We start from the raw sequence: 15,431 nt of genomic DNA on the forward strand, positions 1-15,431 counted from the left end.
AAACCTTAACCCTGGGCAAGTTACCTAACCTCAATCTGCTTCAGTTTCCTTATAGATAACAATAACACCTATCTCCCAGAGTTGTGGTGAGGGTAAAGTATTTCTAAATAATATAATACTTCTAAAGATAATATTTCTAAAGATGTGCTTTGTAAATCTTAAAGTGTGATATAAATGGTAGCTAGTAAGTTATTTACCCAAGGTCACTCACACAATTGGTACATAGGAAACAAAAGAGATATAAAACATTTAGGAAGAAAAATAAACTCTATGTCTTTCTGTGTGCAGGTTCATTTACACATGCATGTATATATGTAGGATGCGTATATGCAAGTATGTGGTATTCAAGGACTAGCACCTCTGGTGTGAGGGCTTGCCAAATCTTTTGCAAGGCTCTCATCCACCTTTGGCGTTCACCTAGCACTCAGCTTTCACCTGTGGCTCCAAGTAGCTGTGTGGTCACACCTAGTAAAATCATCTTGGCAGACAGTCCAAATCAGGTTGAGGGTAACCAGTGAGGTGAGTTAGGTGGGTATCCACCCCAAGCATGTGAGGATTTCCTCTGATAAAATGGGTGGATTAGAACAATTTGCAATATGAAGAGCCTAGAGCTTGGTCACACATTGAAAATACCAAGGTCTTCCATTTGCATGAGCCATCCACAGCTGTTCTGACTTTTTGTCCTGCCACTGAACTTGGATGACACTGGAAGGGAGAGTTAGACTGATTACTTTGTGTAACTCTGCTCACTTAAATACAATTCACAGAGTAGTCAAGACATTGCCCCTTGACGTCATCGGTCTTCAAAAACAAAAACTAAGGACAATTATACATGTGTATATAATATACATATGCACACACCTATAAATACCTATTGCCTGCATATAGAAAAACATACACAGTGTGTATGTGTACATAAGAGCTCACATAAAGACATATACATAGTATGGATGGATATTAGATATATACACACACACAAAGCTCTATATACTTTCCCCAACAAACTGTCAATTCCACGAGGTCTGTGACCATGGCTTGTTTTTGTATGCCCATTACAGCAAGTAAGATGTTCTGGACTCACCAAGACCCAGATTCAATTTCTAGCTGTGTAGCCCTAGTCAAGTGACAACCTTTGTGTGCGTAAAATTTCTCATTTTATAAAAAGCAGGATAACCACATAGCTAGAGTATTAAACGTGTGTATATTGTCTTGGGGGCGGGGCGGGGGTCGGTGTGACTGTGTGTTTTGCAAACTTTAAAGCTCTTTATAAACCTCAGCTATTATTGTTGTATTGGACTGAATAGTCAGCCGCAGGCGGCCCTTGGAATTAGGGGAGAACATGGCACGACCCACTCAGTGCCACCAAGCAGATGGGTGAGAGGATGACGGGGTCAGAGACAGAGAAAGGGGAGGGGTGAAGCGCCTTCTCCACTCTTCCGGCAACCTGAGAGAGCTCTCCCCCTCCCCCAGCAGCTCCGGGGTTGCGTGCGTAAGTCCGCACAACTCTGACGTAAGGCACTCGTCCCGCCTTTCTGCGAGCAGCAGCCAATCGTCAGCTTTCCCTTAAGCCGCCGGTCCGGTCAAGATGGCGAAGGCACTCGCGAAGGCCCCCGCTTGGTGGTAGTTTGTGCCGGTGTTTCTCCCCCGCCCCCACCTCCCGGGAAAGATGTGAAGGCAGAAGAAAGAGAAAGAGCGCGCGGCGGGAGGGGGAGGCCCCGGCTGAGGGACGATGCTGAGTCGGCGGAGGAAGCTCGGGGAATCGCCCGGCTCCAAAAGGTCGGCGGCCCCGCCGCCTCCGCCTCCGCCGACGCCGCCAACCCCCTTGGCCGGGGACGAGGAGAGGCCGCTCGGTGGCCCCGGGCGACGCCTGCGGGGTCGGCGGCGGGCGCTGAGAGAAGTGGCCCAGGCTTCAGAGAGCTGCGCGCCTGTCAGTAAAAGTGCCGAGGGTGAGGCCTTCGGCGGCCCAGCCCCTGCGGGGCCACTGCTGGTGCTGCAGGGAGGCAGGCCGCATGCGCGCCGCCTGGGTGCGGGGAGGGAGGCGCTCGGCTTGTTCACTCAGGAAACACCCGCACCCTCTCCCCTGCCCCAGCCTTCCCCCCTTGGATGTGCCTGTACCGCCATGCGGCCCCTCGGAGGACGGCGCGCCTGGGGCCCCGCGGCTTCCGGTCTGTCTGTTGGAGGAGGGAAGGAAGCCTCCCTGGCCGGCCGGGTGCACGAACCTGCTTACTCTAGACGCTGGTTTGAGCAACTTTGGGATGGGTGGGTCCTAGGGAAGGAGGGCCACATACCCGCCCCAGCCAACCGTCCCCCAAGTGCGAGGTGGGAAGACGCCTTCCTTTGCACCACTTAGTAGCAGACTGCCGACTGATGAGTGTCATCACTTGAACCTGTTTCTTTTTCTTTTTCTTTTAAATTGGCCTTAGTGAGCCATTAGGGCATAAATTCAAAGGTGGGGGAAAAAAATCCATTTAATTTGTATATAACCCTTGGTAAAAGACTGTGTCCAATTCTTAAACTGGGGAGAGTATCTTTTTGATTCTTGAAATAATAGAGTATTCCAAAATCTTTTTGAACTGAAATTTTCTGAATTGGCCCCAATGCCCCAACATTCGTTGATAATAAATAAGGAACTGCCGAGTTTTACACTTAAATAGGTACATATGTTTGATAACATGACTGCACTCAATGTATCTGGCTAGGGATGCAGAAATATTTAAATTTGCTCGGTGTTTATGCATTAAATATATTAAACATTACAACCTTCATCATTATAATGAACCTGTTTTGGAAGGAAATGATCAGCAATGATCAGCTTATCTACAAAGTAACTGAATCAAAGCCATTTAGTCGTTGTATCACTTTTATATGAAGTGAGTTTAAATGCAATAATATTTATTTTAACTGTATTTTATATTTATACAGAAATGTGCTTGTATAAAACTCCAAAGAGATTGTTGCAATCCAGTTTTCGATCACCTGTCTTCAGTTCCCCTTGTAATGATACTGATGGACAACAAGAAATATTTTGGGATCCAAATTCTCCAACAACTTGTCAATTAGGTAACTTGTTATTGGAAATATTTTATATAGACCTGATTTTTGATAATATTTGATAATTGGTCTTGAATGACAGTTTTTTGATAAATATCAGAAATTTGTACAGAGCAAATATTTTTATGACAATGTTGATCCTTTTCATCAAAAGCATACGATGGTATGGAGTAGTCATGGACTTAAGACATACTACTTAAATCCCTTTTCAAGGAGTCTTGGTATTAACAACTTAAATGTTCTTTTATAACTTAAAGAATTTTTTTTTCATTTTTAGATGAAAGAAGAAATAAACAGCTTGACAGGAGATGTAGTGTTGCAATTTCAGATATTGTTAACCGTATTGCTCCTCAGGTAAATAAAATTCAATAGTTTTATAGTTTATTACTAAAGCACTTATTAACTCAGTATCTCTAGTCAAGTCACTTAATCTCTGGGAGCCTTACTTCCCTCCTCTGTAAAATGGATATCATTCTCATGCTGTCTCCTTTGTAAACCATGAAACACAATATGGTTATTATATAGGAAAAGGTTTCTGAACATTGTGTTGCCCTTCATACAAATAATTATTTCCCTTCCTCTGTACCTTTCTTCACATTAAAATAATGGCAGGAAACATTGATACTTGGTAGATCAGTGTTCTCAGCTCTACTTGTAAGGGATGTTTTAGGATTCTTGTTTAGCTGCCAGTTGGACTTAATGACCTTTGTGGTCCCAACTCTGAAATTCTGTGATTGGCATATGTTAGTCAGATTATATAAACATTGTCAAAATCCCTCTGATTTTTAAAATTGATTGTCATGTTTTTCAAATTATTTGATAGAACAGCAAAAATTACATCGAAAATCATCTTGAAGTGTTTACCTACACTTAAACCAAATCCACTATCTATCTGCTCAAAGATGTTGTTCTTAATACTGATTCTTAAAGACCTTAGTAGTGTGTTAGGATCTATTATCAAATTGAAACAATTTTCAAAAAAATTGTATTTTTCTCTTCTAGATGTAGTTCCTGTTACTAGTATGAGTGAAGTTAAAGTTAAGTGCTAAAACTATAGACAACATAAAATGCCTGGGAGTATACCTGCCAAGACTAACACAGGAACTCTATGAACATAATTATTAAACTTTTTTTATTCACATGAAGTCAGATTTAAATTATTGGAGAAATATTCATTGGTCATGGATGAGCCAAGCCAATATAATAAAAGTGACAATTCTACCTAAACTAATCTTATTCAGTGCCATCTCAATTAAATTATCAAAAAAATTTTTTTGAGCTAAAGAAATAAAAACAAGATTCATTTGGAAAAATAAAAGGTCAAAAATATAAAAGGAATTAATGAATATGTGTGTATGTATGTATGTATGTATAGGAAGGAGGTCTAGCAGTACCGGATCTTTGACTCTATTATAAGTTAGTAATTATCAAAACTGTCTGGTACTGGCTACGAAATGGAATGACAGATCAGTGGAATAGATTAGATATATAGTACACAGTAGTAAATGATTATGGTAACCTTGATTAATGTAAAGATTTAAGCTTTGGGGATAGGAATTCACTACTTGGTTAAAAAAAAATTTGTTGGGAAAACTGGAAAGCAGTTTGGCAGAAACTAGGTATAGACCATTATCTTACCCCATTTACCAAGATAAGATCAAAATAGATACGTGACCTAGACATAAAGGAAGGTATCATAAGTAAATTAGAAGAAATAGAACATATTACCTATCAGATATACAGATAGAAGAATTTATGGATAAACAATAGAGAGCATTATGAGATACAAAATGGATATCAAATTAAAATGTAAAAAAATTAAGTGCTAAATATCTGTAATATCAGTAATCAATTAAATTACTTAATTTACATTCTATTAGATTGTCATAGTAATAGTAACAAGTCAGTGGAAGATGCCTTTTGTCTTACAATTAAGCATTTATAGCTGCCTTTTTGCAGTTTTCTGTAGGGCATCCACACTGAAAGAAGCATGGTGTATATTTACTAGTAGGCAATTCATGTGCCTCTTGTAATTGGTTATTGTATTTTGTCCATAAATCATAGTTAGCATCCTTAATACGTAGTTATAAGAGATCATTGGCAATTTAATGAGGAAGACAGGAGAGTGAAAGAATTTTCTTGAATCCTGTAAAATACCTGAAATTATAAATAAGCTCTGTATCCTATATTTGTCTTAGAAATTCATTTTACAAATAGTTTATTAGTTAAATAGCACTTATGCTATATTGCCATTTTCCCGATAAGTTAACAAAAAGATCATTAATTTTGTATTTCTCGTGAAACAAAGAAGCACAATCAAATGTTTTTGGACTGATCACCCTAAACTTTGATAGATATCTGAGTAAACTAATGGTTACCTTACCTAAATGAACCTGAAATTATAACATAACTCACATAAAGAGGTGGCAGCAGCATGGATTTTTCCTTTTAAATTTTAATTTACTTTATTGCTTATTTTTTATTGTTTTTTGTGATTTTTAAATTTATGAGCTTAAATATTAAAAAATAGCATTTTCATGTATTCAGAAGAACACAAATAGGTGATTGTTTATGAAAGTTTCAATTTTACTTTTTTTAGAAAAAGTTCATAATAAATTGTATACATTACTTTCAAAAATATTTGTGCTTCTGAAGTTCTTTCTGTTCTCTTCTGTGCATTTTTTTAGAATGTTTCAGTGGCCTTTTGGGGCCATCACTATTGCCTTTTTCTCTCCCATATTAAAAACTTGTAGAAAGCAAAAAAAAAAAGAAACGAATCTGGTAACAAATAATCACAGTCCAGCAAAACTAAAATACACAATAGTCATGTCTCCTTCTTCACTTTGTGTCATCACCTTTGTGTCAGGAGGTGGGCATTATGCTTCGTTATATTTCTTCTGGTGACATGGTTGGTCATTACTTTGATGAGTTTTTCTTTACCTTACTGCTAGCCTTATATAAGTTGGTTTTCCCTGTAAGATTCTGCTCAGCTTTTCAGGTTAAGTTATTCATAATTGTAATTTCAGAATTGACCGTCTACACAATGTTGGCCAATTTTCAGTGGCTCGTTGTTGCCAAGACTATCTCCCTAACTCTTTTTAGAATGATATGGTAATACTGCTCTCTTGGAAACATACAAGATTCCATAGCTAGCTGTGGGCCAATCTTGAAGTAAATTAAAAATGACATTTGCCGCCCATCCACCTATTCTACTTGGTCTTCTCTTAATACCCCCTTTATCCCCTTTGGTCATTCTTATTTAAATAAAATAAGGTGCTGTCTCTTATTTTTAAAAAGAATTTTGCTAGTTAACTCATCCAAAATGGTTGAGAGAATATCTGCCAGTGTTCAGGAAGTATTTGTAGGAAAACAGCCCATCACGTTCCTTAAAATGTATTTGTAAGTACATAGTTAATTTGTTCTGCCTCTTCTCCTTCCCTAGTTGGTATGTATACCAGTAAATTCCGTATGGAGGCACATAATTAACAGGTACCCACATACCTACACATATAAAAAAAGCAGTGCCTAAGAACCATTTTAGGGTTGATGACTTTTTTGTGTGTGTGTGAGGCAATTGGGGCTAAATGACTTGCCTAGAGTCACACAGATAGTGTCAAGTGTCTGAGGGCAGATTTGAACTGAGATCCTCCTGACTTAAGGGGTGGTGTTTGATTCACTGTACCACCTAGCTGCCCTAGGTTGAGGCCTTCTAAGAAATACCTTTCAAAAATGCTGCTTTTTGCTTTTAATGACCTGAGTTGCTTTTGTACTTGTTTAAGAGTTGTAATCTACTATTAAATTATAATCTGCTATTGTATCAGACACAAATAAATGGCAGCTAGCTCTCCAGTCCTAGGCAACTAGATTACAGTAGCTAGAGTGCTAGACTCGGAGACAGGAATACCTGAACTCAAATCCCACCTCAGATACTAGCGGTATGACCTTGAGCAAGTCACATCATTTCCAGAGTCTCAAATTTTCTCAACTACAAAATGAAGATTAAAAATACCAGTTACCTTATAAGTTGTTTTGAAGATCAAGTTAGCAGGCATATAAAGCACTTTACAAATGCCTTTGTTTATCATAAATTTTTTATCAACATTGGTTGATACAAAATATTCATGTTTTGTTTTGTAATTCCTATTTAGGCATAATTTTTATTTTAAGGGTTATGAAAAGTGTTTTAAGAACACATGGCAATTTATTGGCAAAGCTGAGACTAGAACTCACATTTCCTGACTTCTAATTCAATACCCTTCCTTCATTTTACTACTTCATTCTCTACTATTTTTTCCATCCGAAGTAGATAAACCCATAATGAAATACTTCAGCTGGGCATAGTGGTACATAATTATAATTCCTTTTAATAGAGAGGCCCAAGGTGGTGGATCGCTGGATCTTGGGAGTTCTGAACTACAGTAGGATAAAATGGATTGGGTATCCACTCTAAGTTTGACGTGGTTATGATTAGTGCCCATGAATAGATGCCTCCAGACTGCTTCAGTTGGCCCTGGTTGGAAATAAAGCAGGTTAGAGCTCTTAGAGCATGGGATTATTCACTTCTGTAGCCATTTCAGTGCCAGCTTGGTTGAAATATGGAAGCAGAGAGGGAGAGAGACTTAAGCTACATCAAATAAACTTACATTATGTTCAAGATTGATTTTACAAAATATGTATCATTTTTTTCCCTTTCTTTTTCTTTAAGGCATTTGGGGTTAAGTGACTTGCCCGACGTCACACAGCTAGTAAGTGTCAAGTGTTTGGTCTAAGGGTGGATTTGAACTCAGGTCCTCCTGACTTCAGGGCCTGTGCTCTATACACTGCGCCACCTAGATGCCCCTCCCTTTCCTTTTGAACATTACTTACATCACCACTGTTTCATATTTCTAGGGAATTCTCTTTTCATTATGTAAAAAAATCAGATATTTGTAATTCATACTGTTAGGACGTTAAATGCAATCATTGTAAGCATTTTTTAATCTAATTTTCAAGGGTGAAAAACCAACAACGGACTCCCTTCTAGACATGTGGATTGGTGAAGGTGCAATTCCATGTACTCCTGGTATAACAAAAATAAAATCTAGAACAAGAACAAACTATGTAAAGTAAGTTCTACTTTGTATTGTTTTTCTAAGCTAATAGGAACTGGATAATTATTGAAAATATCTGTTTTAGGTATTAGTATATTACCAGGTTTAATATTTCTCCTTAGTTTTCTTTTTTTAAATTTAGTTTGAAGATACTGAGGTGTTTAAGCTATACTAAAATATTTAACTAAAGTAATTTTTAAAAATTATGTTTAGACTAGTTCCTAAATATCTAAATTTTTCTTTATGCTTATTTTGTAGGTTTAAAGCACAAAGTAGTGAAGAAGAACTTATAAAATTGGCTAAACAATTTGATAAAAACATGGTGGAACTAGATATAAGACAGGAACGAGACAATGAGACTCATGATTTTGTCCAGACAGTTTCAGAAGCAAAGACTTTAAATAATTATAAAGATGATGCACAGATACAGGCTCTGCAGTCACTCTCTGATGAAGTTCCTGAAGCAAATATTGTTGTGACAGTAAAGGGGAACTCCACTATCTCTGAAGAAGAACAGTATAAAGATAACATTCATCCTAATTTTGACCCAAATGCTGAAGCAGCCCTTACTGCTCTTTTTGATGGTTCTACTCAAAAATGTAGTGGACAATTAAGCCAGGGTCTGTCAAGTGCTTCTTTTACTACCAGTCATAATATCCATGGTAAGAATAACACTTTGAAAGAGGAGATAGACAATTCTACTGAAACTGTGGTCACTGAGAAATGCATGAATAAAATTTCATGCCAACAAAATCTGACCCCAGTGATGGTTTCTGCTGCATCAGACTCTCTTGTAATGGCAAAGTCGAGTGTAACTTCCTCTATTGCAAAGTCAGAGATTAAGCCTGGGGAGATAGACATTGATTTTGATGATGATGATGACTGGGAAAGCATGCTAACTGATGATTCTTTTGTTATGCAAATTTCACAAGCCCCTGAACTTTTAACTACTGATACTTCTCAGTCAACAATTCAGAAAGATACTTGCTTGCTTACTGCTAGTAAAAGTGGTAAAACTAAGGTAGGAATAAATGGAGATTTGACTTTTGGTAAAAGTCTTTCGAAAAATTTACAAGATCTTCCTTCAGAGTCAAATAACAACAATTTCCCTGATGCTGCCAAAGCTCTGTTTCCTTCAAAGCCAAATAATGAGTCTATGCAGTTGGTACCTACTGAGAATGAAGTGGAATATGAGAGAAATTTCGGTAAGACAAGTTTTCCCACCAAAATACCTGGTTATCCTGAGCTTTCAGTTGCAACTAATATCCAAAAGACAAAGGAGATTATTTACCCTAGATTTGGATCAAATATGAAAGTTTCTGCAAAGGAGTCTGCTTTTGTCACAAGGCATACCAATATTCAAATACAAACTGGGCAAGATGGCAAAAATCCATCCAACTGTTATCAGTCATTTAATGTGTCTGCTAAAAGAAATCCTAATGACCCTACAAGAATGTCTAATGAAACCAATTTTTGTAACTTAAATCAGAAGGATGCACCAAAGCAGTGTTCTTCATTTGATGACTGGAATGATCCTAAGCTTGCTAGTGAAGTTATCAAAGCATGTCATGAATTAGAGAGGTCTTGGGATGCAGATGATGATGATGATTTACTTTATCAAGCATGTGACCATGTAGAAAAGCTGACCCAGCAACAAGACTTGAAAAAAGACAGCCAAGGTTCTGAAAATAAGCAAAAGGTCAATTATAATTCCTGTTTGGGGATGGAAACTAATTCAGTTACATCTGAAAAAGGACACCAGTCACTGCAATATAAACATTTGAATACAGATAATATTTCTGCACATGGAACATCATTGAGAGAAGTTATACAAACATGTAAAGAAAATACAAATTATGGAAGTTCTGCAAATTCTACAGGTACTAAAAATCTGAGTAAAGCTTACAAGTACCCACATTATCAGAACAGTAATCAACATGTTTCTTGGAATAATTGTAATGTTCCAGCAGGGGTGAACAAGTCATCAGTTCTCACAGGAAATTTACGTTTGGGAATAAGTTCAGGCCACACATGTACAGATAATCCTTCAAGAAATTTACAGACTCAGAATCTTTCTCATAGTGTAGAAACAACGCAGACTCTTTACCATGTTAACAAAACATCAACTCCAACATCCGCTGATGACTCTTTCACAAAGATTAGAAATCCTCAGATTCTTCCTCATCTTAGTCACAATAGTATACCATCAGGAAGCATATCTGACACCAAAATTTTACAGCATTCAGAGAAAAACAAAACTCATTTTGTAAATTCTTTATTTGGGGAGGCTGTGCCACAGCAAATTTTGAAGAGAGAGTTTTCTGAATCCTGTAAACTACCTACAAAAGGTATGTACAAAAACATTCTTGTAAGAACTGTTGTCTTAAGAGCATAGTTGTCACACGTGCTGGGGATAGAGGTGAGGTATGAGATTTATAGCTATAACAATTTGATCATCCAGCTATAATTATTTTATGTAGCAGAGAGAAGATTGCATGTTTTCTACAAAGAGAAATTCTATCAGGAAATTTTCTCCTTAAGACTTTCATTCAAATCCCACCACTAACTATATGACCTTAGAGAAGTCAGTTAACTTCTTTGTGCCTCAGTAAACTCCCCTGGGATCATGGTACCATGGGAAAAACAGTAGATTTAAAGTCAGAGGGCCTGTATTTGAGTTTTGGATCTACCAGTTATTAACCTGTATTGTCCTAGCACAAGCTCTCTGGGCCTCACTTTCCTCTTGCAGCACTTCTTAAGAAAACTGCTGATTTGAAATTGCTCTTGTATTAGAGATTAAGAGGACGTTTCTGTAGTGCTTTGTAGTAAACTCTGAGATAATGCACTTTTGTGATGTATATTATAGAAACTTAAAAGGAAGGGCTGAGCTGAGATGGGATGAAAATAATAAAAAATTATTTGTCTTGTACTTTTATTGATAGTTCCAAAACCAAATGTTAATAGCGTGCTGAATTGTTTGCTGTTTTGGATTAACCAGCCATCCCTGTTAATCCTACAAATATGGATGATTAAAAATTAACTATAATGTTTTTTTTAAACTTCTAAAGTTTCCTTTAGTATTCATTTTATGTTCATTACTTGGCACTGAATCATTCTTATTATGAAGATTGTGCTAATCTTTTACGGGAAAAAATTTACTTTTGACAGTAAAAGAAATAGACATAACAGGTATGGCCTGGTCCTGGTTGTCAAAGCTATTTACTTACCAAAGACTGGTCCAATTTGTATTAAAGTCAGTGGAATTTTGACATTGTTACCCAGATGTTAGTATAAATTGAATTATTTTCTTGCTGATAATATTAGGGATTTTTGTTTACTGCTTTGTAACATACCTGAAGTAGACAACTTTATTCAGCAGTTAAAACATGCATATTCACAGAATATGTTAAGCATTGTAGTCTTTCATCAAAAAGGAATATGCAAACCAGAAATATTTTTACTAATTTAAATATTATGGTTCTATAGAAAACACAAATTTCGGCCAGATTATGTTAATCCATTATTTTAAACTGTCCAGGATCTAACTTAAAATTAAATTCAGCTCACTTTATGTTATTGTGATAAACTTTCAGAATTACATACTTGACATCAAGATCTTTGAATGCTTACATGGTGGGGTTGAGTGTTAATTAATGGGATTTTTTTTTTCCCTTCTTATCTGCTTTATTTGAAAAGAGTTGGGCCAGTTTTCTAAAATGGCTATCTGAAGTCATATACCTAAAGTGTAGTGCTATATAGGAATACATTTATACTTCAGTATGGATAAAAACATTGTTTTAAGTTTTGCTTTTAGGTCTCTTAGATTTTTTTATTTTGTTTTCTGACATTAATTTTAAGATGCTATTATGTACATTATAGCTTTTGAACATCATTAAGTCATTCCAGGCAAGCGTTATCTCTCCAAAAATGTTGAAAAGAGTTGGAGTATATCTTGTATGCTTGCATAGTGATGTATAGTGATACAAAATATGATATGAAGATAAAAGGAATTGAAAAAGTGAATTAAAAAGATTTTTTAAAATAGATAACAGTGTTATAAATTTCACCTATTGCTTTGACCCTGACCCGGCAACAAGTGGTCAAAATCATAGTTATCAAGATAACTAATCTTAAAAATCACTCTAAACAATTCTTTCCTGAGCAACAAATTAATGCTTAATTTTGAAAGCATTTTAGAGAAAAAAGTTGTAAAAATAGTATCTCCTAACAGGAGAATATCAGGTTTTTTTGTTCTTTGTCACTGTTTTTTAAAAATCTCAGCACCTGGTGCAGTGTTTTGTACACAATGTAAGTGCACAAATATTGCAATTAAAAAGGTCAATTACAAATTGAATTTTCACCTTTTGTAGTTCCAGTTTTCATTTTTAATATTGTAGAACTTCTGTAGAACAGAAACTAGATGCACTTGGCTACAATTGGCGGGTAGTCAAATGTTTTTTGAATCAAATGAATGTTCCCATATTAGATGACTATGTCCCATAGCAATGCAAAGATTATTCATTGGTCTTCCTTTTTCCTGTAGCACTCAACCTGTGTTTACCTCTGTTAGGTAAACCAGTATGACAGATCTGACTACAGAATAATAGTATTTGAAGAAGTACTTTCAAAATTCATTTTAAAAACTTTTGTCTTTTTAATTGGCAGGGGAAGAAGAAAAAAATAGAAAGTATTCCCCAGAAGAGATTCAGAGAAAGAGACAAGAAGCTCTGATTCGAAGAATGTCTAAAGCACGGACATCATTTGTGAATGCAGCACGTACTTAATTTAATTTTCTGAATGGAAAAAAAGTAGTTTGAAAGAGAAGACATGTTAAGGACTTTACATCTATCCTTGATAGCAAATATTGTTTGTTTTTTGGTTTCTCTATGAGAAATTTGATACAGATTGATAAAGCATAGACTTCTATTTTATTATTTAATGTTTACAATTGTAAACGAACTTTTCCTTCAAAATATTCATATAGTAAACAAAAGTTTTGCAAGGTCCAGAAAGGTTGCAAGATTTAAAGTGTTCATGTACATCTTAATTATGTACTATAAGGTTATGAGCAGAATTGTTAATAATTGTAAAGCTGTGATTGTGGAGAATCATCTCTGAGAGAGATGAAACTTTTAAGTTTCATGAAACAAGTAGCCTTTTTCCTATTACAGAACTTGGGTCTTAGCAATATGATAAAGGTCTGGTTTTCTGATTTTTTTTTTTGTTCAGCATCTGATTTGCTTAATGTTTTTAATAAATTCTTGAATTTTCATTTTCCTTGTATTGGGGATGATAGAAATAAAGGATTTAATTCTGTTGTATGTAATTAATAAATATTTTCCATTTCAAACTTGAAATACATTTGAGTTTCAGAATCTCTTAAACATTGTTACATTTGGAATTTTTTTCCATTCCTTTAAGAAACTGACCAGTTCAGTAGTCCAGTTTAAGAAGTCTATGCTAGCTATGAAAATATTCTAGCCAGCAGCATATGTATTGTGAACCAGGTAGAATACAGGGAAACCATCATCTTGATGTTTTGTTGAAGGCTAACCTGATCTCTAGAGGAGGCATCCTTAGTCTTTTTTGGGGTTTTGATCCCTTTGGCGATCAATACTATGGACCTCTTCTCAGAATAATTTTTTTTAATACATAAAATACATTAGGATTACAGAGGAAAGCAGTTATGTTGAAATACACTTATCAAAATATTTATTTAGAAAGTTCACAGACCCCAGGTTAAGAACTTTGCTCTAAAGCGCTGGAGAGTCCATAGATCTTATTAAAGAGACACTGTAGTGTCCTAGGGCTTGATGCAACCAATACAATGCCATCCTCAAATAGGATCATCTGAAGAAACTCCAATAAAGAGGAACCTTTATCTGAGGTTTTGTCTTCCCTGTTTTTGCCTCCCTTGATATTCATTATATCATTAAGAGTAGGAGTAGGAGCTAGATTTGTTAATTTATTGGCATAGGGAAGTTCCAGGAGAAGAAACTCTCCAAATTGATGCAGTACAGCCTTTTCTCTGAATGTTCTAGTCTTAAAGAGTTGTCTGGACCCCGAAGTGCTTCTTAAACTTCTACCCACAGAGTGGTAAAGGGCTCACAAGTGGAAAAAGTTTAAGAAGCCCTAGTCTAGAGCCGTAAGAGGTTAAGTGATTTGCATGCCACAGTCTGTGTCAGAGGCAGTAATTGAAGTGAGGTCTTCTTAGCCTCTAGCTTTCTGCTACACCATGCTACACAAATACATTATATAATGTATTTCTGTGGTTATATCAGAATCTCCCGTGATATGTATGAATGATCCTTAGTTTGAGGAGGATCTTTTAAAGGCTGTATTTCCTCAGGTGCTTTAAAAAAATCAACAGGTGCAGCAGGATTATATTCTGTATAGCTGTCACCACATTTTTAGTATTTGCTTCAGTATCCATTGTACAATATGAAGAAGATCTTCCTGAGCCTGATTCTTCATATAAAATGAGAAATAATGTTACCCCCCTGACAGGTTTGTAAGGAAAGTACTCTAAAGTGATTATGAAAATAGGATATGGGAGAAGACCCACTTTTGCAGATGGCAGTCTATCGCAAACTATATTATCAGCTAAAGTACTGAAACTGTACATCTATTATAGCTAATTCATTGATTTGTAGACGTTAAAGACCACCTGATAATCTTTCTCTTTTGGTTATTTTTTTTCTTAACATCTGAAACTTGAGACAGAAATCAGACAAAGTGGCAAAAGGAAAAGAAGAGTTGTTTAGTAGTCACGTATTGCCTTCCAATTGCTCAGGAAGAGTAAAGATAGCTTTAGTTGGGAAATCCTGTGTACGTAGTGGTGTTTACCAATAAGCCCACTTTAGAGAACTGTTCATCTGGAATATAATATAATGATAATTAGTTGGATCCTTTTATAAAAAATGACAACTCATTTTAATTAAAGTTTTATTTATTAACAAATCTATTTTCTTTCCCTCCTCAATGAAATAGAAAAAATAATAAACTAACAATTCTGTGTAATGAATACGCAGTTTCCTCGTGTTCATCCTGACAAAGGGGTATAAAGATTATAATAATGCCTTATCATGGAAATAGAAAGAGTATATTAGAAGAGGCTGTTTGGGTTAGGTGGTATGAAATAAAAATGGTAAATTTATATGTTGATAAACTAATAGAATGCAAAGTCCCCACTGGTAAGGACTTTTTTCTCTCTGGTCCCTATGTAGTGCTGGCAGTTTTTCCTTAGAGACAAAATGAAGATCATCCATATTTCCAGCTGCCCACTTTGGT

The 15,431-nt window shown here is 36.0% G+C and overlaps 1 protein-coding gene across 3 annotated transcripts; it reads left to right on the forward strand.

Annotated features, from left to right (window-relative positions):
* The first annotated feature begins 1,548 nt into the window (after positions 1-1,548).
* On the forward strand, positions 1,549-13,498 carry ETAA1 (ETAA1 activator of ATR kinase). 3 transcript variants are annotated; one of them, XM_020985416.2, is made up of 6 exons: positions 1,549-1,946; positions 2,923-3,060; positions 3,329-3,405; positions 8,044-8,156; positions 8,400-10,489; positions 12,807-13,498. In XM_020985416.2, exons 1-6 carry the CDS (start codon positions 1,730-1,732, stop codon positions 12,923-12,925), a joined length of 2,754 nt encoding a protein of 917 aa, XP_020841075.1. In that variant the 5' UTR covers positions 1,549-1,729; the 3' UTR covers positions 12,926-13,498. The 3 variants fall into 3 exon arrangements, with proteins under 3 accessions (XP_020841075.1, XP_020841073.1, XP_020841076.1); XM_020985414.1 differs by lacking the exon at positions 1,549-1,946 and adding an exon at positions 1,953-2,259; XM_020985417.2 differs by lacking the exon at positions 1,549-1,946 and adding an exon at positions 7,757-7,796 and having other exon boundaries at positions 2,972-3,060.
* Positions 13,499-15,431: the final 1,933 nt, after the last annotated feature.

This window comes from Phascolarctos cinereus, unplaced genomic scaffold (genome assembly GCF_003287225.1).
Source record: "Phascolarctos cinereus isolate Bilbo 61053 unplaced genomic scaffold, phaCin_HiC Scaffold_2;HRSCAF=192, whole genome shotgun sequence".
Classification (NCBI taxonomy): Eukaryota; Metazoa; Chordata; class Mammalia; order Diprotodontia; family Phascolarctidae; genus Phascolarctos; species Phascolarctos cinereus.

Coding starts and splice junctions, on each gene's coding strand:
- ETAA1 (XM_020985414.1), top strand. CDS start 2,010: ATGCGCGCCGCCTGGGTGCGGGGAGGGAGGCGCTCGGCTTGTTCACTC. Junction 3,061..3,328: donor TCCAACAACTTGTCAATTAG/GTAACTTGTTAT, acceptor TTTCATTTTTAG/ATGAAAGAAGAAATAAACAG. Junction 10,490..12,806: donor CTGTAAACTACCTACAAAAG/GTATGTACAAAA, acceptor TTTAATTGGCAG/GGGAAGAAGAAAAAAATAGA.